The 22272-nt window shown below is 48.4% G+C and overlaps 4 protein-coding genes across 27 annotated transcripts; 2 read left to right on the top strand and 2 right to left on the bottom strand.

Moving 5' to 3' along the window:
* Positions 1-21: 21 nt before the first annotated feature.
* Positions 22-4880, top strand: Fcer1g (Fc epsilon receptor Ig). Of its 5 annotated transcripts, none has more exons than XM_039090390.2 (5): positions 78-152; positions 3157-3248; positions 3410-3445; positions 4368-4388; positions 4527-4880. In XM_039090390.2, exons 1-5 carry the CDS (start codon positions 128-130, stop codon positions 4587-4589), a joined length of 237 nt encoding a protein of 78 aa, XP_038946318.1. In that variant the 5' UTR covers positions 78-127; the 3' UTR covers positions 4590-4880. The 5 variants fall into 5 exon arrangements, 4 of the variants coding, with proteins under 4 accessions (XP_063128117.1, XP_038946318.1, XP_063128115.1 ...); NR_175264.1 differs by having other exon boundaries at positions 80-160; NM_001131001.2 differs by lacking the exon at positions 78-152 and adding an exon at positions 465-577.
* Positions 4881-7968: 3088 nt separating this feature from the next.
* On the bottom strand, positions 7969-10021 carry Apoa2 (apolipoprotein A2). 3 transcript variants are annotated; one of them, XM_006250238.4, is made up of 4 exons: positions 9794-10021; positions 9558-9637; positions 8783-8915; positions 7969-8199 (listed from the first exon to the last, which is right to left on the bottom strand). In XM_006250238.4, exons 2-4 carry the CDS (start codon positions 9607-9609, stop codon positions 8076-8078), a joined length of 309 nt encoding a protein of 102 aa, XP_006250300.1. In that variant the 5' UTR covers positions 9610-9637; positions 9794-10021; the 3' UTR covers positions 7969-8075.
* Positions 10022-12666: 2645 nt separating this feature from the next.
* On the top strand, positions 12667-17628 carry Tomm40l (translocase of outer mitochondrial membrane 40 like). Its single transcript, NM_001083338.2, has 10 exons — positions 12667-12740; positions 12964-13212; positions 13487-13554; positions 13868-13960; positions 14226-14327; positions 14480-14585; positions 14881-15003; positions 15132-15208; positions 15419-15521; positions 15648-17628. Exons 2-10 carry the CDS (start codon positions 13098-13100, stop codon positions 15785-15787), a joined length of 927 nt encoding a protein of 308 aa, NP_001076807.1. The 5' UTR covers positions 12667-12740; positions 12964-13097; the 3' UTR covers positions 15788-17628.
* Positions 16426-21461, bottom strand: Nr1i3 (nuclear receptor subfamily 1, group I, member 3). Of its 18 annotated transcripts, none has more exons than XM_039091081.2 (9): positions 21226-21456; positions 20934-21076; positions 20343-20473; positions 18878-19047; positions 18536-18675; positions 18204-18349; positions 17996-18109; positions 17695-17800; positions 16426-16839 (listed from the first exon to the last, which is right to left on the bottom strand). In XM_039091081.2, exons 2-9 carry the CDS (start codon positions 21068-21070, stop codon positions 16710-16712), a joined length of 1074 nt encoding a protein of 357 aa, XP_038947009.1. In that variant the 5' UTR covers positions 21071-21076; positions 21226-21456; the 3' UTR covers positions 16426-16709. The 18 variants fall into 18 exon arrangements, 14 of the variants coding, with proteins under 14 accessions (XP_038947009.1, NP_001257767.1, NP_075230.1 ...); NM_001270838.1 differs by having other exon boundaries at positions 17677-17800; positions 17996-18112; positions 21226-21368; NM_022941.4 differs by having other exon boundaries at positions 17996-18112; positions 21226-21368.
* Positions 21462-22272: the final 811 nt, after the last annotated feature.

Below are 22272 nucleotides of genomic sequence, written 5' to 3'. Positions count from 1 at the left end.
CCAGCTGATCTCCACCCCCTCTCTGAGTCTTGCTCTTTCCACTTCTCTATTTCCCATTTCCCCTTTTCCCTCAGTTCCTCCTGCTCTGACCCGACCCTCTTGGTATCTATAAAACTGCTAAACTCAAATGAAGACTGTATATAAAATTCCAGGTAGGAAGGTAAGCTATGGTGGGACCTAAGGGAGTCTAGAGGCAGTTTGCTACCTCTGAATGGCAGGTGGGCAGATGGGCCGGAGAAGACAGTTAAACATGGCCGATATAGACAGCCTTTCCCAAGCATGAAAGTCTGCTCATTCTGTGGGTTAGGTTGGTCCCTGAAAGGACTGAGGCTTAGAGGCCAGATCTTCCAGCTCCCCAAATTGGCCCTTCGGGGAGCTGCCTGGTCTGTAGTACAGGAAGGGGAAGGGGCCAAAGAAGGCGTGGCAGGAAGGAGGGAACTGTGGTCAGGGAACTGTTCGTGGGTACAGCTGTGCAGCTCTGTCTTAGCGCGTGATCACCAGCCCCCAGCGCTGCAGCCCCCGCCCAGGATGATCCCAGCGGTGATCTTGTTCTTGCTCCTTTTGGTGGAAGAAGCAGGTAAGCGGAAGGCTTCCGCAAGCGTTAGCTGGGCTTGAGTGTGGGAATCTAGGGCAGGAACTGGGGATAGAAGAAGGCTGGGCGTGTGGGCACAGGGCTGAGGCAGATTCCGAACTTAGCCCTGTTAGGTCCACCACACCCAGACACTACCATTATTTCCTTCTTTATTGTCCCCTTCTTACCTTTCATACTGACTTTCGACCCTATGTAAAGAAGGAGTTTGCCAGGGGTATAGACTGTACAGCAATGGAGAGCAGCTTTAGGAAGGTTCTTTTCTTGATCAGCAATACCATGGGATGCTCTGTTGGGAGCTGTTAACTGGCTCATTAAATACAAAACCCTCTCTATAGCCTAGGGCTTGTCTGTGCTCGGGAGTAAGACAGGGGAGTCAAAATAGAAATGAATACCATTTCTGCGAATAGTGAGGGCCATACCATTCTTTGAACTGATAACGCAGTCTCATCAGCTGAAAAGAAAAAGCAAGAGTAGCAAAATGTAACAGCTCTGAGGTTCTAGTCTGCCAGCGAACTCCCCTCAGTATCACTTACTGTGGGGTCTGTCTACCCTGGGAGAATGTCAGTGTGAGCGGGGACTGGTGTAGCCCCAGCTAGCCTTGAAACTCCCTTTTTAGCTGAGGCTAACCTTGATCCGAATGCTGGGTTTATAGGTATATACCACCATGCCCAAAAAGGAGTTTTGAAGGACACTACTGATTGCTTTTTGCAGAGGTGGGGTTAAAGGTTAGGGAAACAGAATGACTGGAGAGAAGGGGCCCAGAGAAGAGCACAGACTTTGGGAGCAGGAAACCTGGATTTAAGTTCCGATCTGTTGCTTAACTCTGGCCCTGAGTGTTTCTTAGCTTTCCTGAGTGCCTGGGTTCATCATTCTATACAATGGTGAAATCGATGTTTCTTTCCCAGGGTAGTTTTGAGATTTACGCAATATCGAGTGTGCGAGCGTTATAGAACAAAAAGAATTTTACCAATCTTGGTATCTTGACTTCTGTGGAAGTGGGTAGGGCTACACCATTTTGTCAACCGATAAGAGGACAGGCAATGTGGAGTGCCCGGTCTTAGAGACTCATGCATCAGCTGAGGAATGCAAAAAATGGGGAGGTCCCAGCAGCAGGCTGACATCCACCTATTGTACCTGATAAGGCCGGGAGCAGTCTCTGGAGCCCAGATCCCGTCCAAGCATTTGAGGCAGGATCTCTCACAGCCCAGGCTGGCATCATTCACAACCTTCCTGCCTTAGCCTCGGATGGTTGTATGGGGCTACCATGTTCAGTTCCTGTGCCCTTTGTTTTAATGGTTTTCTGGTTTTTGGGAGGAGTGCTATTTGTTTTGTTTTTATCCTATTGGTGGTGTTTTTTACCCCCTGAGACAGGTTTTCTCTCTGGGTAGCCTTGGCTGTCATGGAACTTGCTCTGTTGACCAGGCTGGCCTCCAGCTCAGAGATCCACCTGCCCGCCTTTCGAATGCTGGGATCAAAGTGCCACCACCAGAATTTTTTTTTTTTTTTGGACAGGATTTCACTCTATCCTAGGCTGGCCTGGGCCTCACTATGTAGCTCGGACTGACTTCAAACTCATGGCAATGCCCTTTCCTTAGCCTCCTAAGTGCTGGGATTATACAACCACCACTTCTAGCTGCTGTGTGATTTTTTTTTTTTTTTTAGTTGCACAAAGTTCCTCTCTTGAATGCCTAGCATGATTAACAGGGCAGAATAGGGGGAGGAGGGATGCGTATTTTAGATGTAGTTTGTGGTCCTTCCTTTGAGCTGTGGTCACCATCCAGCTTCACATGCAAAGTCAGTGGCATCTATGGAGCCTGGAAAAGCAGTCACTTTAATTTTGGTTTGCTTTTTTGGTATGGTTAAGTGTCTGGTGAGGTAAAAAGAAGTAAGGCTGAGAAGATGACCAATAATAGAGTAATTCTCTTCCCCCCCTTCCCTGCCTCACATCCTTCCTGTCCAGCCCTCAGCCACAGGTCACAGGACTTAGCAGAGACATACTCTTGTGGTTTCTCTGCTGAAATTTGCCACTATTTCTCTCTCCCCTCCCCTCCCCCTCTGGGCTGAGGTGTTTTTTTTTTTTTTTTTTTGTTTTTTGTTTTTTGTTTTTTGTTTCAGCCCAGTAAACTCCAATGGGTCCTTGAGGTAGGCAAAGTGATGCCAGAGGAACCGCAATACTGAAAAGAGAGCTATGGGGTGGGTAGAAAGGGAAGTCTAATAAACCTAAGTCCTACTACAGCAGAACCTTTCATGCTTCCTGTCCTACTACTGTCGTGGTCTGAGGGGCAAGAGGGGAAACAATAGTCTAGAGAGGGAGTTAGTTTCTTCCCTTAGAAGGGCTCCCACGAGGGGTTGGGGATTTGGCTCAGTGGTAGAGCGCTTACCTAGGAAGCGCAAGGTCCTGGGTTCGGTCCCCAGCCCCGAAGGAAAAAAAAAAAAAAAAAAAAAAAAAAGAGAAGGGCTCCCACGAGGCCCTGTTCTACCTCTTTAACCCCTTTCCCTTCCCTGAGGGACGGCTCTCCCCTTCCTTCTACACTGGGTCCCATGGGTACCCTGTATCCCCTCAGCTGCCCTAGGAGAGCCGCAGCTCTGCTATATCCTGGATGCCATCCTGTTTTTGTATGGTATTGTCCTTACCCTGCTCTACTGTCGACTCAAGGTAAGGCAGGGTGGGGTGGTCTAAGAACCAGACCCAGAAGTGGGAGGGAGGATGTGGGGAGAGGAGGCAAGAAGGGGAACCAGAGGGGTTCCCCATGATTTGCAGGGAAAGGAGATGGGCCTCCAACTTCTCCTTTGCTGATTGCCTTTCCCCCACTCCAGATCCAGGTCCGAAAGGCAGACATAGCCAGCCGTGAGGTATGGAGTCTCCCACATCTGCACACCAATGTTTCTTTTCAAGCTCTCAACCTTCCCAGGGCATTAGCCTGGGGTCTGATGCCTCAGGGAAGTCTCGTGTCTTAGGTGTTAATCTGCACCCTGCCCCTTGCCTCAGGATGGGTAACAACCTGCAGCTGAGCTGCAAATAAAATATCCAGACAGGAAATAATCAAGTACAGGCGTGTGGGTTTCCCGCCTTTGTGGACTGTTAGCTAATTTGGTCCACGAAGGCAAAGGGAGCAGATATGTTGTTGGAAGCCCTGTGAGTATTGAATGACCACACTGGTACCCACTGTCAGTAGGCAGATCAACTTTATTTAGGGTGATTCAAGGCTTATACAGCTTTGGGGGACTGAGAGCAGGGACGTCCAGGATGGACAAAGTCATTGGCTGGGGGCTTAGGCATACGCATGGGGAAGCATTTCAGGAATCTCAGGTTCTGGCTGAACAAGTTTTGTCAGGAGAAAGGAAATTGGTCCTATAGTGTAACTGAGGCTATGTGACATTCCTCAGATAGAGGCGCGTGTGTGTTTGTGTGTGTGTGTATGTGTGTGTGTATGTGTGTGTGTGTGTGTGTGTGTGTGTGTGTTCATGTGCTAACCTTGCCAACAAAGGGAGTCTCCCATATTGCACTGAGCCCAGAGCTTATATCCCATCATGGTGGACTTCTACCTTAATTAGCAGTTTTCCCACAGAGGTGACAATTAGTATCCGAGAGAGTTGCATATGGCACTGAAGTGCATTTATAGTCATATCGTAGGTAAATGAACAATGATGTGAGTGCTCCCAGCTTAAGGAGCTAACGTTGATCTTGACCCAGATACTCCCTGGGTGGGAAGGACAATGGTGAGGGCCTTGAAGAAGGTGGGTCTCTAATACCTTGCTCCCTCCATCTCTGCAGAAATCAGATGCTGTCTACACGGTGAGTGAACCTCATTTTATTCCTACCTTAGGGAAAAAGAGGCTGGGGTTGGGAGTGATTTTGGTAGGAATGGAGTCTGAGGTGGAAGGGGGCCCATGATGAGCTCATCGTCCTGATCATCCTTCAACTCTCCTGCAGGGCCTGAACACCCGGAACCAGGAGACATATGAGACTCTGAAACATGAGAAACCACCCCAATAGCTTTACAACACGTGTTCTCAGCTGCATTCCTTTTCCGCTTTTAATTCTCTCCTCGCCCTCATGATTGACGTGGCTGTGCTACCTCCGTGCTTCTGGAACTAGCTGACCTTATTCCCAGAACCATGCTAGGCTCTAAATCAATGTCCCCATATCCACCAAAGACTTACTCACTGACATTTCTCTTCTCCCATCCTCCTTTGCTTCATTCCTCTTTCCTTCCCTGATCCTCTGTGCTCACTAAACAATGGGAAGGGATTACCCCCCAATAAAGCTGCCAGAGATCACGCTCAATTCATTTTGTCATTTGTCACACACTGGCAGAGCTTGGATGAAGCATTCGGCCGGATAGTAAGGGTAGAGTTTTGAGTGAGGAAAACTCAGCTCCTGAGAACACAGGACCCTAGAGATACTTGGTTCATTTGACCTATGCATGCTGACTGAACCCGGATGAGAGGTGAGACCCTCGGTCCTGCGCTCGGAGATGGAGATGGAGCAGGGTGCATTCTCACACTCTAAACTCTGTGTTGGGAGTAGAGATGTATTTGGAGACATTAGAACCTGAGAAATTCCTTCTGTACCCAGTGTGGCTTGTTGTGTCTGAAAAATGAATCATGATTGGTTTGTGGGGAAGCCTGTAGGTCTAACCCAAAACAGTCATCAATCTAGATAGTGTCAATCCAGCATGTGCATGTTTGAGTTAGCATAGCTGAGAAGCTAGACATTCCGAAGGAATGTGATGACCAGCATCATGACAATATTCTAGTGGAAGATTTGATGAGAACTTTCAGGGGATTTGGGAGCAAGACGGACCTTAGAGAGAACCCAACAGAGAGGTAGGCAAGGCCAAGGGAACAAGTCAGATCTAAATGGGGGGAGTCATTTTCCATAAGGACTCCCCTGACAGTACCTGTCCTTTCCCCAGAGTCTCCAGGAAGCTCTGCTTGGAAATATTTAAACCTCGTTAGGTGCAAGCTGTTTCTGACTCTGCCTGCATTTCTTCCTGAAAGGCCCAGAGTTTCCAAGCTTACCCCTGTCAATCCCCTGTCCCAGACAACACACTACCGTGCATAGTGATTTATATTTTCAACCTGTTTTCCCATTGTGTCATTTTATCTGATTATTGACCTAGATAAGAAGTTCAGGCTCTTTGAAGTGTTAACTTGTCTAAGGTTATCTTGGAAGCAGGGACACTGACTTTCTTGTCTCTATACATAAAAAACAAAAAGTTTTTTATTATTATTTTATTTTATTTTTGTTTCTACATTGGTTAATCAAATGCTAGGAATTGAACCTAGGGCTTCACACATACTAGGTAAGGAGTTTCATTAAACTATTTTTGTTGATTTCCTTCGGGGGGGGTTGTTTGTTCCTTTTTTTATTATTAGATATATTTCTTTACTTACATTTCAAATGTTATCCCCTTTCCTGGTTTCCTGTCCATAAGCCCCCACTCCTCCCCCTCCCCCTATGGGTATTCCCCCCATCCATCCCCCTTACTGCCCCCCCATATTCCCCTGCCCTGGGGGTCCAGCCTTGGCAGGACCAAGGGCTTCTCCTTCCACTGGTGCCTGTGTGTTCTGTTTTGAGACAGGATCTTTCTATTTTGTAACTCTAGCTGGCCTAGGACTTACTATGTAGACCAGGCTGGACCTGAACTCAGAAATCCACCTGCCTCTCTCTCCCAAATGCTGGCATCCTTTTCCTTTTGAAAGTCTCTCTACATTTTCTAGGCTGGCCTTGAACTTGCTTTGTGGCTCAGGCAGGCCTTGAAATTGAGATCCTCTTGCTCCAGCTACAATTACAGATGGATTTGGAAGGGCCCAGTGAGAAGCAGAAATATTGAATGAGAAGAGAAGGGGAGTGGTTATGAATGCTGAAGGTCTTGAAGGAGGCTGATCAATTGGAAGACACTGGAGCCATTCCCAGTCTGTGGGAAGCTGAGTTTGAGATAAGATGTGAGCCAGGGTAGGTATCTAGGGTACTTTAAAATGGAGGACTGGGGGACTGGGGATTTAGCTCAGTGGTAGAGCGCTTGCCTAGCAAACCCAAGGCCCTGGGTTTAGTCCCCAGCTCCGAAAAATAGAAAAAAGAAAAAAAAATGGAGGACTGGGAATATAGCTCTTCTTTTCTCCCCTTCCCTCTTCCCCTTTCTTCCTTGATAGGGTCTTATTATATAGTCTAGGTTGGTTTTAAGCTCCTGAGCTCAAGTAATCCTCCTGCCTCAGTCTGCTGTATGCTGAGACCATACATATACACCACTGTGCGTAGTCATGTGAGAGATTTCAAATTTTATTTATTTATTGCTAAGGGTGGGAAGTGAAGCCACCACAGTATATGCTCAGTAGGCACCACTGAGGGTACCAGAGAGTACATTCAGAGCATTAGTTTGTACTGCAAGCATTTTTACCCAGTTGAGCCACTTTGCCAGCTCCCCTCCCCCATCAGGAGGGTTCCCCCCCCCCTAATTTTTATTACATTTATTTAGTGCAGTGCAGGTATGTCATGTCATGCATGTAAAGGTCAGAGGACAACTTATTGGAATCTGCTGTCTCCCTTCACCATATGGGTCCCCAGGAATTGAATCTAGGTCGCCAGGCAAGCAAGCACTGTTTGTTTGTTTGCTTGTTCTACATAAGGTTTCTCTGTGTAGCCCTGGCTGTCTTGGAACTCATTCTGTAGACCAGGCTGGCCTTGAACTCACAAAGATCCACTACCTCTGCCTCCCAAGTGTTGGGATTACCACACAAGGCTAAATTAGAGGTTTTGAATCAAGAAACCAGAGCACTTTGGAAGAAAGGGATTAGCCTAATCTCTTTATTATGGGATGGAGGAAACACCATGTTCCACAGGCTCAAAAGGAAAGCAGGGTCTTGAGTCACACTGCTGGGCTCTTAAACAACAACAACAATAACAACAACAACAACAGAACTCACCATCTTTTATAGAAAGGTGAAGGTGGAATTCTGAGGGTGACCCTTGTTTCCTATGACCCCGTGAAGGGATCTTGTCTGAGAGGATTTCATTCTTTTTTGGTTCTTTTTTTCCAGCGCTGGGGACCGAACCCAGGGCCTTGCACTTCCTAGGCAAGCGCTCTACCACTGAGCTAAATCCCCAATCCCGAGGATTTCATTCTTTTCTTGGGTCCACGTCCTTCAGTAAGGCTACAGAATCATTCACATGGGACATTTCTCGGGTTTGGAGACAAATTACAGGCACCTACTCTGTCACGTCCATCACTTGTTTCTTCAATCCTTTCTCTACCCACGACACCAAAACTTGTCTCCTTCTCCTTTTTGAAACATATTTCTTATTCCTTCCTCCTTCTCCTCCCCCACGCTGCTGCTTCACCCAATGATCCAAAGACAGAAGAGGCACGAAGTTTAACTCCTTCCGAATTTATTGGAAAAGACAAGCAGAAAGTCGGGAGAGGGACTCCAGCGATGGCCAGTGGGTCAGCTGGGGTAGGAAGACGAGTCCTGACACACCTCACTTAGCGGCAGGAGCTGGTTTCTCCTCGGGGCTCATTAAACGGCTTAAGAAGTCCATCAGATTCGTCCCAGTTCTCTGGACAAAGGGTGTCAGTCTCTCCTGTGCATTCTGAAAGTAAGCCCTGGAGAAGGGAAGGACCAGAGATTAGTGTGGAGGGCCCTGCTCACTGACAGGGTCTTTGTTGGTGATGAAGGTCAGAGCAGACTGACTAGGGTCCCCAAATAATATACCCTGGTGTAACCTGGTATAGCAAAGCCTGTTAGAGGGGAGGGGATAGACCGTCCATGAAGCAGAGGATCAGACTCTACAGATTGGAGTCCAAGGTCCACTTCTTGCTGCCCCCATCCGGGGGAGAAAAGGATTTTTCTCCTTAATTTAAGTCTAATCTCTAACACCAACCCCTAAGTTCAGATTTCTGTGAGAACTGTCTTCCTCCTTGAAAGCAGTCCTGGCCTGGAGAGATGGCTCAGTGGTGAAGAGCACTGACTGCTCTTCCAGAGGTCCTGAGTTCAAATCCCAGCAACCACATGGTGGCTCACAACCATCTGTAATGGGATCTGATGCCCTCTTCTGGTGTGTCTGAAGACAGCGACAGTGTGTAATAAATAAATAAATAAATCTTAAAAAAAAAAAAAAGAAAAGAAAAAGAAAAAAAAAAGAAAGCAGTCCTGTAGCCCTTTGAGCTCTCTCCCAGAGAGACTTACTTGGCTTGGTTCTGAATCTCTGAGGGCTGGGCCTTCTCCATCAAATCCTTGCCATAGTCAGTTAAACTCTGAAGATACTGGCTGAACAGGGTCTGCACATCCGTCTCCGCTGCCTGTCTCCGAACCAAAGCTCCTACACAAACACATATCACAGTCTTTGTATTTGGATTGCCAGCAATGAATCCCCATCTCCCCTCACACTCCACAGGACCCACCCCAGCTTTCAGCCCCTTCCCCAAATTGGTGTGTCCTGCTAGGTATTTTTGTTGTTGGTGGTGGTGGTTTGGTTTGGGTTTTTGGACTTTAGTAATCTTCCTCTTGAGTCCACTGGTTGGCACACTCAGCTAGAGAAGCACAGAGAGTTGGGCAGCTAAGACTCTCTTTTTTTTTTTTTTTTTTAAAGATTTATTTATTTATTACATGTAAGTACACGGTAGCTGTCTTCAGACACACCAGAAGAGGGCACCGGATCTCTTTACAGGTGGTTGTGAGCCACCATATGGTTGCTGGGAATTGAACTCATGACCTCTGGAAGAGCAATCGGGTGCTCTTAACCGCTGAGCCATCTCTCCAGCCCTTTTTTTTTTTTTTTTTGGTTCTTTTTTTTTCGGAGCTGGGGACCGAACCCAGGGCCTTGCACTTCCTAGGTAAGCGCTCTACCACTGAGCTAAATCCCCAGCCCCCCCATGGTTTTCTTATAATGCTTCTATATTCTCAGCTAAGACTCTCTTAAGGCACCTTCTTTCCTTTGGTTTCCCCGTATCAAAACACTCACCTTCCAGGCTACAGATGGTGACCAGCAGTGCAACCATTGCAAGCAGCTTCATGATGGCAGAATGCGGCCTAGGAACAGTGCTGCTGGTGAGAAAGAACACTGCCGTCAAATGGGCTTCGGCCCCTTGTAGGGATCCCCAGACCTGGATGCTCGCTCTAACCTAGCTTCTTCCCTTTCCACAATTAAAGTCCCATCCTCTTAGCACGTGGCCCCCAGCGCTTGCTCCCTCATCATACCGGGTCTGTGTTGCAGTCCTTCCCGTCCGCTACTCCCGGCTTGGCTGGAGGTAGGGGCTATATACACATCTACTCCTTCACTCCCACCCCCATACCCACCCCACCCCCATCAGGTGACAGAGAGAATGGCAAGTCCAGAAGGGCAGAGATCATACTGGAGTAAACAAGCTTTAGAAATGGACAAAAGGACAAGCAAAAGGGACTCTTGCTGTCGCAGTGAACCACAGGGGTGTAAACTCTAGAGAAGGCCAATGTCTGCTTATGACTAATTCGTTTGGGATCAAGAATTGATGGACTTAACATTTTAACATGGCTCAGCGGTTAAGAGCGCTGACTGCTCTTCCAGAAGTCCTGAGTTCAATTCCCCACACCCACATGGTGGCTCACAACCATCTGTAATACGATCTGGTGTGCCTGAATACAGCTACAATGTACTCATATATAATAAATAAACAAAATCTTAAAAAAATTAACATTTAAAATAACATTATATGGGGGCTGGAGAGATGGCTCAGCGGTTAAAAATGGACAGATTTATATTTATCAATCAGGTAATCAGGATTCTAAGTTATTTTTCTGGAAAGCTCCAACATGAAGCCCCTGTCATCCTTACTTCATTATGGACAAAATTCACTTCCCCAACCTTACATCCCTTCATAGTGATTTGGCAGAGAGAGAGAAGTATTTGGGAACAGAAGGAGAACAGAGCTAGGCATAGGGGCACAAGTCTTTAATCCCAGCACTGGGGAGGCAGAGGCAGCTTGATCTTTGTGAATTTGAGGGCAGCCTGATCTATATAGTGAGTTCCAGGGCTGCATAGAGAGACTCCATCTTTTTTTAAAAAGAAAGGAAGGAAGGAAGGAAGAGAGAGAGAGGGGGAGAGAGAGAGAGAGAGAGAGAGAGAGAGAGAGAGAGAGAGAGAGAGAGAGAGAAGGAGAGGAGAAAAAAGAAGGAAAATAAATTGAAATAGGAGGTGGAAGGGAATGGGGGTTGTGGGAATATAGGTCAGAACAGGTACAGCTGACTCTGTCTCTTTTTTGAATTAATGTGAAATGAGACAGGAAGCGAGCGTGAACATCACACACACACACACACACACACACACACACACACACACACACACACACCCCTCATAGACATACAAAGACACACAGAGAAAATCCATTGGAATTATTGCATTTGATAGGTTTTGTGAATAAAATTCCTTTAAAATAATCATGAAATACAAGTCTGTTTATGGGTTCCCATCAATGCGGACTCCCTGCCCCCCAAAAAACAAATTCAGAAAAATAGCCTCTGCCCTCCTGCTCCCAACCTCAGTAGTTAAGAGGCTCTGTCTAAATAAAGGTCAAAGGTGCCTGGTCATTTGATCCCCTTATCAGTTAGGTCCTGGCCCCTGACTCAACTCTTGATTATGTGGAAGACAGAGGTACATTCTCTAGGCCCAGAGCTCTCCAGTGGAATGAGCTAAGGAGATACTGAAAACATTCCTATCATTCACCCCTTTGCCCCCAAGCTTAACCTGTGTGCTTTGGAACATTGGTGAGAGATATGGAAGTTGAAGTGTGGAAGCTGGTGAGGGAAGGTGCAACCAAAGACCAAAAAAATCTTATTTTATTTATGTGTCTTGTTTCCACGTGTGTCTGTGTAAGATTGTCAGATTCTCTGGAACTGGAATTACAGTTCTAAGCTGCCATGTGGGTGCTGGGATTCGAACCTGGGTCCTTTGGAAGAGCTGCCAGCACACACACACACACACACACACACACACACACACACACACACACACACACACACAGAGAGAGAGAGAGAGAGAGAGAGAGAGAGAGAGAGAGAGAGAGAGAGAGAGACTCCCTCATTATGCTCTATTTGCATGTATGAATGCAAACAGAAGGGTACATCAGATTTCATTGGAGATGGTTGTGAGCCACTATGTGATTGCTGAATTGAACTCAGAACCTCTGGGGAGGCATCTGAGCCATCTCACCAGCCCAGCCAGTGCTCTTACCCACTTAGCCATCTCTCCAACCCCAAAGACTGAGAAATCTTGCACATTTCCAGTTGTCCTCTTGTGGACTTATCTTTAGTGTCACATTACTGCTTGCCCCTGGCCCTGAGGGACGATCTTAACTAACTTCAGGCTGTCATATTCTTAGATGATTTTTTTTTAATCTTTTCTGCAAGTAAATAATAACTAGAGAGGGCAGCTACTTCAGAAACTAGTTCTTCCCGCAACTCTCTCCTCTCCCCTAAATTCTCACAGCCGTTTCTAGTCTAACAAAAGGCAAGGCCTGTGAATTCCAGAGGGAGGAGGTAGTGAGGGTAGGGTTTCTGTTTTCTAGGGGAGAGCTGTGACTTTGAGTAGCAGTTCTTTGGAACTGTAAAGTGGAGAGTGGGGATTCTCCAACAGTTTTCAGGAAGGTGGGGGGTAAAATGAATTATGTCTTCACAATTCCTGAGTGTTTCTTCACAAAATATGTAGTTACACTTCAAACTGTAGTTTCACTTTTCTCACGTCCGGTTTAAGGAACTACAACGGTCTAATAGGCAAAATGCTCCCTCTAGTGTCTTGAATGCTCACAAGTTTATCTCGACCTTGAGGAGGCTGGGCGATCTTAGAAGGGGGCCTTCTACTCATGTCTAAAGGGCCACCCACAAACTCCCACTCGCCACTGCAGCTCGGACTGAATGAAGTTCTGGAGTGGTCACACTTGCCATTCTTCTGTTTTCTCCTCTCTTATTGGTCACTAGTAAATTGAGGCACCTTTTTCATCATTGAGTGGGTTGGGTCTTTGGGCGCTTCCTTTGCCCATTTCCAAGATGGCGTCCACGGCTGTGCTGGAGATACAGGTTGAAGCTGCAGCTCTGCCATTACTCAAGATGGCTGCCCCCATCAAGATGACCGGGGTGTGCCTAGGGGAAAGAGGCAGCAGGATGGTTTGAGATGGTAAGGGCTAGGTGTTCCATTGCGGGCAGACCCTTGGGACGTGGGGATGAAGAACAGAGAAACTAGGAAGTCAGCCGAAGCCTGTGGCAGTAGTTAAGACTAGATAATGGGAGAGCAGACGGGGGTGACAGGTGTGGGGGTGAGGGATCAACGATGGGCAGGAGTGTACCTAGGATTTAACTTTCGTATCGGTGCTCTCTCCCCCTACTGTTCCTTATTGCAGGTCTTGCATTGAACCGTATGGAAGTTTCTGAAACTGGGGAGCCTGATGATGGGGGGTGGAGCCCGTGGGGGATAGAGGGAGCAATAGATTTTTTCCCCAGCTAACCCCAACCCCTCCCTGTCCTCTGAACTAAAATGGGGAACACCCTGGGCCTGGCACCGATGGGGACTTTACCCCGCTGGAGCCACCGTCGGGAGGAACCGCTGCCCAACCCCGGGAGCTTCGATGAGCTGCACCGGTTGTGCAAAGGTGAGACTGCAGCATTTGGGTGTCTCAGGATGAAGGGTTAGCGAAGGGGAGGGTCTCGAATGCTGATGTTCGGTGATGAGAACAGAATGGGGGAGATCACAGCTGGAGCATCCAGCAGTCAGGAAGGATCAGATGCTCAAAGTAGAGCATTATTTTTGCAGGATTTGAAAGGAGGTCATTTCCTCCCGTGCGTCATAGGCCATTGAAAGGGGAGTCTATCTTCCGTGGTTAGGGGTCCTTATCTGTGCTTGTTCCTTCCCTTCAATCCCTTCAGATGTATTCCCAGCACAGATGGAAGGCGTGAAGCTGGTTGTCAACAAGGTTCTGAGCAGCCATTTCCAGGTGCTCCCACTTGTCTGGCCCCTCCGTACTACTCCTCCCTGCTTGTCCCTGGGTCCTCTTCTTCACACCTATTAGTCCAGTCTTAGCCAGGCTATGTGGGACAAATGAGGGGAGATGTGGAGTTTCTTTTTACCCCCTTTGCCTTTAAGCAACAAGATGTGGGACTTGTTGCTTAAAATCCAGTGACCTTCTGCATAGGTTGGAATAGTTGAGGTTTTAAAAAACCCCCCTCTGGATAAAAAAAGGTCAAGGGTGGGATAAGGGATTGAAGGGAAATAGAACGCTATGCTCTCATTGTCTCCTCTTTCCTCAGGTGGCTCATACTGTGCACATGAGTGCCCTGGGCTTGCCAGGGTACCACCTCCATACCGCCTATGCAGGGGACTGGCAGCTTAGTCCCACAGAGGTGAGGGCTCCCCCACACTCGCGTCAACTGTCTAAAACCCACATGGACATAGGTCTTGAGAATGAGGAAATGTATGGGTTCAGCAACTGTGGTTGGTCTCAGTGCAGCTTCTGAACCGGAGCTCTTCCTGTGCAAAGATGCCAGAGTTTGTCTTTGGCGTCCACCAGGGGGCACTGTGAGACGCTACTGAAATCCCTTCGTGTTCCTGTTCTGATGACTAGCGCTACCTACCCATCTCAGCCTTACTGTCTATGCTCCTTAACAGGTGTTCCCCACTGTGGTGGGGGATATGGACAGCAGTGGCAGTCTCAACGCCCAGGTCTTGCTTCTGTTGGCAGAACGGCTGCGAGCTAAGGCTGTCTTCCAGGTGACCCACAGTTCCTGCCTCCATCCACCGAGGCACCTCTCTTTCTCCTCCATGGGTATCCTCCCTTGGGGGAGCCAGGGGGAGGAGGAGCGGAGGCAATACTGAACATGAAAAGAGAGACGGGTGTTTTATTTCATACTCTCCCTACCCAGACACAGCAAGCCAAGTTCCTGACATGGCAGTTTGATGGTGAATATCGAGGAGATGACTACACAGCCACTCTGACCCTGGGAAATCCGGATCTGATTGGGGAATCAGGTGGGGAAACTGAGGCAGAGTTCTTGCCTGTCCATTTGCAAAATAAATAAATAAATAAAAAAGTCAACATGTGCAGTGCAGTTTGGGGATTAGAAATGGAACTTTCGGGGTTGGGGACTTAGCTCAGTGGTAGAGCACTTGCCTAGCAAGCGCAAGGCCCTGGGTTCGGTCCCCAGCTCCGAAAAAAAGAAAAGGAAAAAAAAAAAAAGAAATAGAACTTTCTGGCTAGGCTAGGGTGGGGATGACCGGATAGTAAAGAAATAAACCTGACTCTTGTGTCCTCTCTCCCTGACAGTGATTATGGTTGCTCACTTCCTGCAAAGCATCACTCATCGGCTTGTACTAGGAGGGGAGCTAGTTTATCACCGGCGGCCAGGAGAAGAGGGAGCCATTTTGACTCTGGCTGGGAAGTACTCAGGTATGGGACCAAGTGAATGGTGGTGAGGAGGAGCGAGCCTGGGCTTTTCTGGGATTCCTTGCTTATGTCTATGATAGTAACTGTCTTTTCCCTCTGTTCTTGCCGCCCCTCACCCCCCCCCCCCCCAGCTCTTCACTGGGTAGCTACATTGAATGTTGGGTCAGGTGGGGCCCATGCAAGTTATTACCACAAGGCAAATGAACAGGTAAGACTACTGAGCTTATCTCCTAGCCTAGTAAATCAGTGAGAATCTTCTGCCCCTCGAGTCTCCCCAGGCTTCTGGCCTATTATTCTAGGAATATCCTCATCTGGTCTACATTTTCACGCATGCGTTCCAGCTTGCTTATACCCTGTGAGAACTCCTGTGGTATCCATAGTGATGGATCCTCCTCTTATTCTTGTCCCTGCTTCTTAGGTTCAGGTTGGAGTAGAGTTTGAAGCAAATACAAGGCTACAAGATACAACCTTCTCCTTTGGTTACCACCTGACTCTGCCCCAGGCCGATATGGTGTTTAGAGGTGAGGGTTTTGAGACACTTAGAATTGGTGAAGGATTTGGGAATATGCAGGAAGGGAGGCTCTACCTTACTTCTGTGGACTCCAAGTCCTGCTAATCAACTGGGTCAACATACTTCTCCCTGGCAGGCTTGGTGGATAGTAACTGGTGTGTAGGTGCTGTGTTGGAGAAGAAGATGCGTCCCCTGCCTGTCACCCTAGCCCTCGGAGCCTTCCTCAATCACTGGCGAAACAGATTCCATTGTGGCTTCAGCATCACTGTGGGCTGAGGTTGTCCCGGAAGCAGCCTCTACAGCAGCTGGAACCTTTGCATCTGATGCCCTAGGGCCTGAGACTAACTAGGTCCCTCTCCAGAGCCTACCTTGCCGGATGACTCCTAGGTCCCATGGGCAGAGTGGGGGACAGGACAATGTCCTCCTCAGAACTGGAACTGCCACAGAATCATTTTTCCAGTCAGGCAGTGAGTTGAGGCTCCCAACACTGCCATCAGCCCCATTATAATTTCCTACAAGCTCTATGGCTCTGGAGTAAAGGAGAAAGACTAAGGGATATGTCTGGCTTCCCTCACCCTACTTTTTTTTTTCGTTATATATATATATATATATATATTTTTTTTTTTGGTTCTTTTTTTCCGGAGCTGGGGACCGAACCCAGGGCCTTGCGCTTCCTAGGTAAGCGCTCTACCACTGAGCTAAATCCCCAGCCTTTTTTCGTTATTTTTGTCCCATTAAGATATTAGTTCCTCCTTCCTCAAAGCAGAGAAATCTGCATGAAAATGGGGAGCAGAAGAAAACCCTTCTATCCCATCTCTCCTGGTTTGTCCATTCCTCGGCCTCCCACGTCTGGGAAGGTGGGATTAAAGAGCTAAATCTTTGGCCACGGAAAGATGAAAGAATGGGCCCACACATCCCAGAGGGAACTTTATTCACCTCCTGGCCCGGAGGCTCCTGTCTTTCCCACCCTCTGTGTTTCCAGAGAACAACTTTGGCCCTATGGCCACCCAACTCCCTTCTCTCTGTCCCCTACCCACTCCCTGCCCCACTGATGACCGCACGAAGAGACAGTTACTGTTCAGTGTTTCTTTGCCATAACGGAGCTCCTTTCTTCTGGTTCCCATTTCGGGTACCAGCACTTTACCCTTTCCAATCCAATGCATCCCAAGAGGTCTGGGGAAGGATCCAAGCCTGGGCCTCAGCTGCAAATCTCCCCAAGCAGCGGCATCATAGCAGACAGTCCCTGGATGCGATGGATTTCATATGAGTATGCGCTGTTTATACTCCGAAGCTCAGCTAGCAGGCCCATCAGCTTTGCATACAGAAACCTTTGGAGGAAGTGGCAGGGTTACCAGGGAACTAGGGCAGCTAGAAGTCCTGTCCTGAGGTTCCCATCCCCTGAACTGTCCCTAAGAGAGGCTAAGTCTGAGCACTAGAAAATCATGCTCTTGGTGGCCCATCTATATTTGGAAAAATCTCAGACATCCCCAAGAAGGGTCTCTATCAACACTCTTTTCCTTCTTTGTGCCTAGTTTTTCTTGAACCTAGGGCTTTGAGGTCAAGGATAAAGCAAGGACTTGCCCAAAACTTCAAGTAGATAGAATCGGAGGCTGGAGCCTTCTGGATCAAGTTCCAGAAGGTGGGTGTGTTATGCTACGGTATAAAGCACCCCCCTCTGAGCAAATGGATCGATTAGGGAATGAGCAGAGCAAAAGTGGCATGGACTTCTGAGCAGGGGCAGGCTTCGTCTGTGAAAGTGTGGAGGATCCTAACTTCAACGGGACCGAAAACTTCAAGGAGTTGAGCCAAAGGAGAGGAGCAGGCCACAAAAGTGAACAAGACTGAAATTTTAGCTTTAGTTTGGAAAAGTCGGGGAGGTGAGGTGAGAGATGTCCCCAATCTCAGGAATGCTGTCACACACAGGCTATGAGCCACTACTTTGCATCTCTACGGAATGAAAACAACAACAAAAGCCAAAAAAGTTGGGAAAGTGAGACCAGCAGTCGGGGCAATCTGGAGACCGGAACTATTGTTATGGGGAGACCCCGAGGGGAAGGTCTAGATTCCTAAGTACTTGGTTTCCCAAAGGAAACAACAGTAAAATGCATTCGTCCAGAGCTCTCTGTTTCTCAGATCCCTTCCTTCCCCCAGGGCAGCCTCCGAACCTGCGGCCTCCTGCCTACCGACTTTGGAGTCTTGACTGTTGCTCCATAATGTGGTTGTTGAGGATCAGCGCGACCTCTTCCTGCAGCTGATCAATCTCTTCTCTTTGGGTAACCCCAGGCCTGTCTGAGATAGGAGAGTGGGAAGGACAAGGTGGCAGGGGCACAGATGGGGAGCCTCACATTGTACGGGGGCTGGGCATGGTGTAGACCCTCTCTTGGGCTTGAAAGCTAGATGGTCAGGGATGGATTAAAGGAGGCAGCTGAGAGTTTGGGTAGAGGTGGTGGGGCCAGAGTTCCTCGGCTCTGGGATGGTTCTCACCAGGAGAGAAGAGAGCCATGGCAGCCATGAGCGCATACTCGGGCTCCTGGAGCTGCAATCTTTTCAGGGTTTTGTGGAAGTGGATGATCAACTCCAAAAACTCGTACTGGAACCCTACTGTGAGAGATGGTGGGCTGAGCAGCCTCCTGGCCATTGCTCCACACCTCATACCACAAGGTACATACCGTGTTCTGTACTACTGTCTCACCATGGACCGCATCTTCCATCTTGTAGCAAAGGGGCCCGCAGAAGAAATTCTGTGTTTGAAGGCAGAACGTAGTGTTGAGTGAGATATGCAAGATTTCCACAGCCGCTCCCTTGAGAAGGGAGATCTGGTCCTCCATGGTCAGGGAACTGTGTGGGGTGGTGAACAAGGGCACTTGAAACTTAAGTCTTTTCATCAGAGAGGTCCAACTAGCACACTTAACACTGAAAATGTAAGACCCTAGCGCTCAGAAAGGCCAAAGGGTATGAGACCTCAATCCGAGACTGCTATGACTTACGAAGCATTTGCTCCCTGAAAGCTCACGTGCCACTCACCGGAAAAGGGGCAGATCCTTGGTGAACTTGATAATCTGCTGCACCATGAAAGTATTGATATCTGCAAAGTGTGTGAGCAGAGGCAACACGGGGGCCAGGGGCTGGAAAGGCCGGTGATGGCTGAACAGGTAGGCCGGAGGCTGCAGAGTTCAGAGCGTTAGTGAGAGGCCCCAGCACTGGCTGTCCTTCAGGCCTCACCGGGCCCTATGAAGGGGTTTTTTGCTGAGGGACCTGCCCACTCCGGGATTCTGGAGACCTGTTCTCCACCAGGGCACGGCACCATAGCCTTCTTCCTTGGGCCACCTCCTCAGGTACCCAGGCCAAAATCTGGTAAGTTCTCACCCTGAACTGCACAAACTGGTCAAACATGGGGCCCACATGACGAGTGTGGGCGCCCAGGAGGGTCTGGATGAGCTCTTTCTGCTGCTGACTCAGTTGCAAAGATGCTTTCTGTGCCCGCCGCCGTGCCTGTCTGGCTCTCCGCAGTGCCAGGGCTTCTGCTGACAGTATCACTGTGTCAGGGGAGAGAGATGACAGAGCTGTAGAGACCAGCAGAGGGCAACTTTCTGCCAATCCTTGAGTGGGGGCTACTCAATCTCCCCGTATAAGGAGGGACTAAGGAAGAAAGTTTCTGAGGCTTCCTTGGACTTCACTGAATTAGGGTCTCCAAGTGGCAGGGGGATCCCTACATACTTCTGCTGGTCTCAGATTCATCTGTGATACACTTGGGCAGAAAACAGTGCACCATGGGAAAGGAGAAGGGGGAAGAATAAGTGGGAGGGGTATAAGACGTTTGGTTCCTTGGAAACATTGAAGAGGAAGGAGGTCTTAATATTGGAAACACCGCTTCGTATCTGCGTAAATTGTAATTTCAAAGGTTCTGAGGCTGGATGTCAGTGGATATAGCAACTCTTAACTCAGACCTCATGTTTTTCAGAAACAGACTCCAGTAACCCTTCCACAGCCGTACACTAAGTGATGTAGGTTGGCCAGGGTCATTTGGCTTCTACAGTGTCCTTTCCGCTGCTCCATGTTGAAAAGCAGCATGATCAGGAAAAGCAAGAGTCTGAGAGGCGGACAGGTTTGATTCTGAAGTGTGATCCTGTTTCCTAGCTGACTAATGCGGACAACTTGGGTTGTGGGAGACCAGCCTCATTATCTGTTGGAAGCATAGCACAGTTAGCTGTCACAGAGAAAGCAGCAGTAAATAACTAAGAAGCACCTATGAGGTGACGGGTAGTATGTACCTAAGAGAGAGAAGAGGAGAAGCCATATGACTGTCTAGGGGAAAGGCATTTCGGGCAAGGGGATGGCAAATGGGAAAGCCTTGGGGAAGAGGATGCTTGCTCTACATGCTCAAGGCTAGCTCAGAGCCAGCGTGGCTGGAATATATTGAAAGGGGTTAAGAGACAACATCGGAAAGCGTGTACCTTAAAAGATTGGGATGGGGAGAGACTGGAGGGATGTTTTTCACTCAGGGTTAACAGCACTTGCTGATCTCGCAGGGAACCTGGGTTCAATTCCCAGCACCCACATGGCAACGCACAGACACCTGCAACTCCAGTTCCCGGCGACCCAACACTCTATTCTAGCTTTTGTGGGCATCAGGCACACACATGGTTCTTAGACATAGATGCAGGCAAACATACACATTAAAAATTAGTATTTTTAAAACAGGAGATCAGAAGTTTTGAAAACAGGCACGATCTGATTAGTTTCAAAAAGCTGACTCTGCCTGCTATGTGGACGTGAGCAGAAGCAGAGACTCGAGGTCAATGGACTGCAGGAACGGTAGGGGCCTACTCACTGTCTTTCCTCATGCCAACATTTAGACACTTCTGCAACCTGCAGGCTGGACAATGGCGTCTCTGGGCCTTGCTGACCTCACACCTCCCAGCAAACGGACAGATGGGACCAATGGTCTTGCTGACTGTTCGTCTGTGAGATAGAGACAGACACTGCATGGTTTTAGATGTCAGAGAATGTGCAGGTGGGTATAAGGGGACCCTGAAAGGACATGGCCTAAAAGACTGACTGATTTAACAACAGGCTAATCTGAGCTGTGCCCCTTCAGAGGCAGTTGGAGCATTTTCATGAGAACACAAGGTCACTCAGGAACCCTTGCGTACTACTTGGTACTTTGCAGGTAGTGTGTGCTGAACAAAGGTACTTGACTGCTATGCTAGGCTGTGTCTCTAGGACAGATGGTTAGCCTGATTTGGTATCACGTCATCAGGTTCAGCTTGTGTTGTGGTCAGCAAGATCGAGGTGCCAGACACAGGGCAGTTCAGCTTATCTGCAAGAATATTATAGCTTCATAAACGTGGAGATGTGCCAGTGTTTAAAGGTGGTCTGACGGGAATGTGGGGGTCATTTCTGTCAGGAAGAAAGCATTCACCTGAAAAAGCCTTTGCAGCCCTCACAAGTCAGGGCATGGAAATGATAGCCCGTGGCTCGGTCTCCACACACCACACAGTTCCTTGGCCCATACTCTTCTTCACTGGTCATGGTCTCTAGTGTTAGAGTAGCTGTCATGGTCTCCTGAATGTGGGAGGAGTTAAGAGTCAGCTCTGGGCCACAGGGCTCTCTTCTTTTTCTTCCATAGACTGCCCGACACCAGATCCCCAGCACCATCTCCACTAAAAGCAAAAATGTTGCTTTCAGTCTCTGGCCTCCAACAAATTACCTACCTGTTTCTCTTAGGCAGCGTGCCACATGCAGGTCACAAAATCTTGGGTAGGATGTCTCTCCCCAAGCCTCCTTGATAACCCTGCTTTCCTTGTGAACTCAGGAACAACTGACAGGAATTAGGGATTGTGGTCCTCAGTGCCTGGAAAACAAGGGACGTCTCTTGCATGGAGCCTCCAGGTAGTCTCAGTGCCATATGTAGGTAGGACGTAGACTCTGGACCCAGGGCAAAGACCTGGGTGTGTGTGTTTGGGGGTGGGGGTGGGGGGGGTTACCTAGCATGCCCAAGAAGTGTTGGTTGGTAGCAGATGGGGAGGGACTAGGACCTCATGACTCATTAAAAGCTGTCGCTTAGCAGGCTCGTGGGAGCTTTCCCTATGGGTGAGCTGTAGGCTAAATCTATAGTCTCCTTTGTGCATGGATCCTGGATAAACCGAGAGATGACAGGAGAGATGGCAGGCTTTTTCACACGCAGTTTGCAAATGTAAAAGAATGAGAATTATACCAGGCTCCCAAAGGATTTTCTTTCTTTCTTTCTTAAATTTTTTACTGATTTTTTTTTTAAATGTGTACACCTAGTACCCACAGAGATCAGAGGACACTGTCTGATATTCTGGGGCTAGAGTTCTAGGCAGTTGTGAGATGGCATGTTGGGTACTAGGATTTCAAGTAGAATCCTCTGCAAGAGTGCTTTTCCCCTCTTACCCAGAGATCTGTTTAAAAAAGACTTTGGTATTCTAATTAAGAGCTTAGGCGTAGAGCTAGAAGAGATCCCACTTTCTTACAAGGGGCGACTGAGATAGGAGGAAAAGTGAACTCTAGGTGCTGGCGAGATGGCTTCGTCTGTTAAGTGCTCACAAAGTAAGCATGAAGAGCCGAGTTCAATTCCTAGAACCTACATTAAAAAAAAAAAAGGCACAGTGAGACAACTCATAATCCTAATGCCAAGGGGGCAGAGAGAGGTGGGTCCCCAGGGTGTACAAGCCTAGCCTAGCTGGTGAATTCCAGTGCGGGAGAGACTGTCAAAAAAACCAAGGTGGAGTTGGTGT

The sequence above is a fragment of the Rattus norvegicus genome, chromosome 13 (assembly GCF_036323735.1).
Source record: "Rattus norvegicus strain BN/NHsdMcwi chromosome 13, GRCr8, whole genome shotgun sequence".
In the NCBI taxonomy this organism is placed as follows: Eukaryota; Metazoa; Chordata; class Mammalia; order Rodentia; family Muridae; genus Rattus; species Rattus norvegicus.
The sequence above is the reverse complement of the archived record's forward strand: the minus strand, read 5'-3'. Positions and strand labels throughout refer to the sequence as shown.

Bases quoted from the DNA above. Each gene is read 5' to 3' on its own strand.
- Fcer1g (XM_063272045.1), top strand. From the start codon at position 280: ATGAAAGTCTGCTCATTCTGTGGGTTAGGTTGGTCCCTGAAAGGACTG. The intron at 578-3,156 runs GTAAGCGGAAGG...GTATCCCCTCAG, and splicing joins CCTTTTGGTGGAAGAAGCAG to CTGCCCTAGGAGAGCCGCAG. The intron at 3,249-3,409 runs GTAAGGCAGGGT...CCCCCACTCCAG, and splicing joins TGCTCTACTGTCGACTCAAG to ATCCAGGTCCGAAAGGCAGA.
- Apoa2 (XM_006250238.4), bottom strand. From the start codon at position 9,609: ATGAAGCTGCTTGCAATGGTTGCACTGCTGGTCACCATCTGTAGCCTG. The intron at 8,916-9,557 runs GTGAGTGTTTTG...GTGTTTGTGTAG, and splicing joins CACCATCTGTAGCCTGGAAG to GAGCTTTGGTTCGGAGACAG. The intron at 8,200-8,782 runs GTAAGTCTCTCT...TCCCTTCTCCAG, and splicing joins GAGATTCAGAACCAAGCCAA to GGCTTACTTTCAGAATGCAC.
- Tomm40l (NM_001083338.2), top strand. From the start codon at position 13,098: ATGGGGAACACCCTGGGCCTGGCACCGATGGGGACTTTACCCCGCTGG. The intron at 13,555-13,867 runs GTGCTCCCACTT...CTCTTTCCTCAG, and splicing joins TTCTGAGCAGCCATTTCCAG to GTGGCTCATACTGTGCACAT. The intron at 13,961-14,225 runs GTGAGGGCTCCC...GCTCCTTAACAG, and splicing joins GGCAGCTTAGTCCCACAGAG to GTGTTCCCCACTGTGGTGGG.
- Nr1i3 (XM_063272583.1), bottom strand. From the start codon at position 21,169: ATGGTGCTGGGGATCTGGTGTCGGGCAGTCTATGGAAGAAAAAGAAGA. The intron at 20,474-20,933 runs GTGAATGCTTTC...TCTATCTCACAG, and splicing joins GGCTGCAAAGGCTTTTTCAG to ACGAACAGTCAGCAAGACCA. The intron at 18,676-18,877 runs GTGAGAACTTAC...TGAACTCTGCAG, and splicing joins ACCAGTTTGTGCAGTTCAGG to CCTCCGGCCTACCTGTTCAG.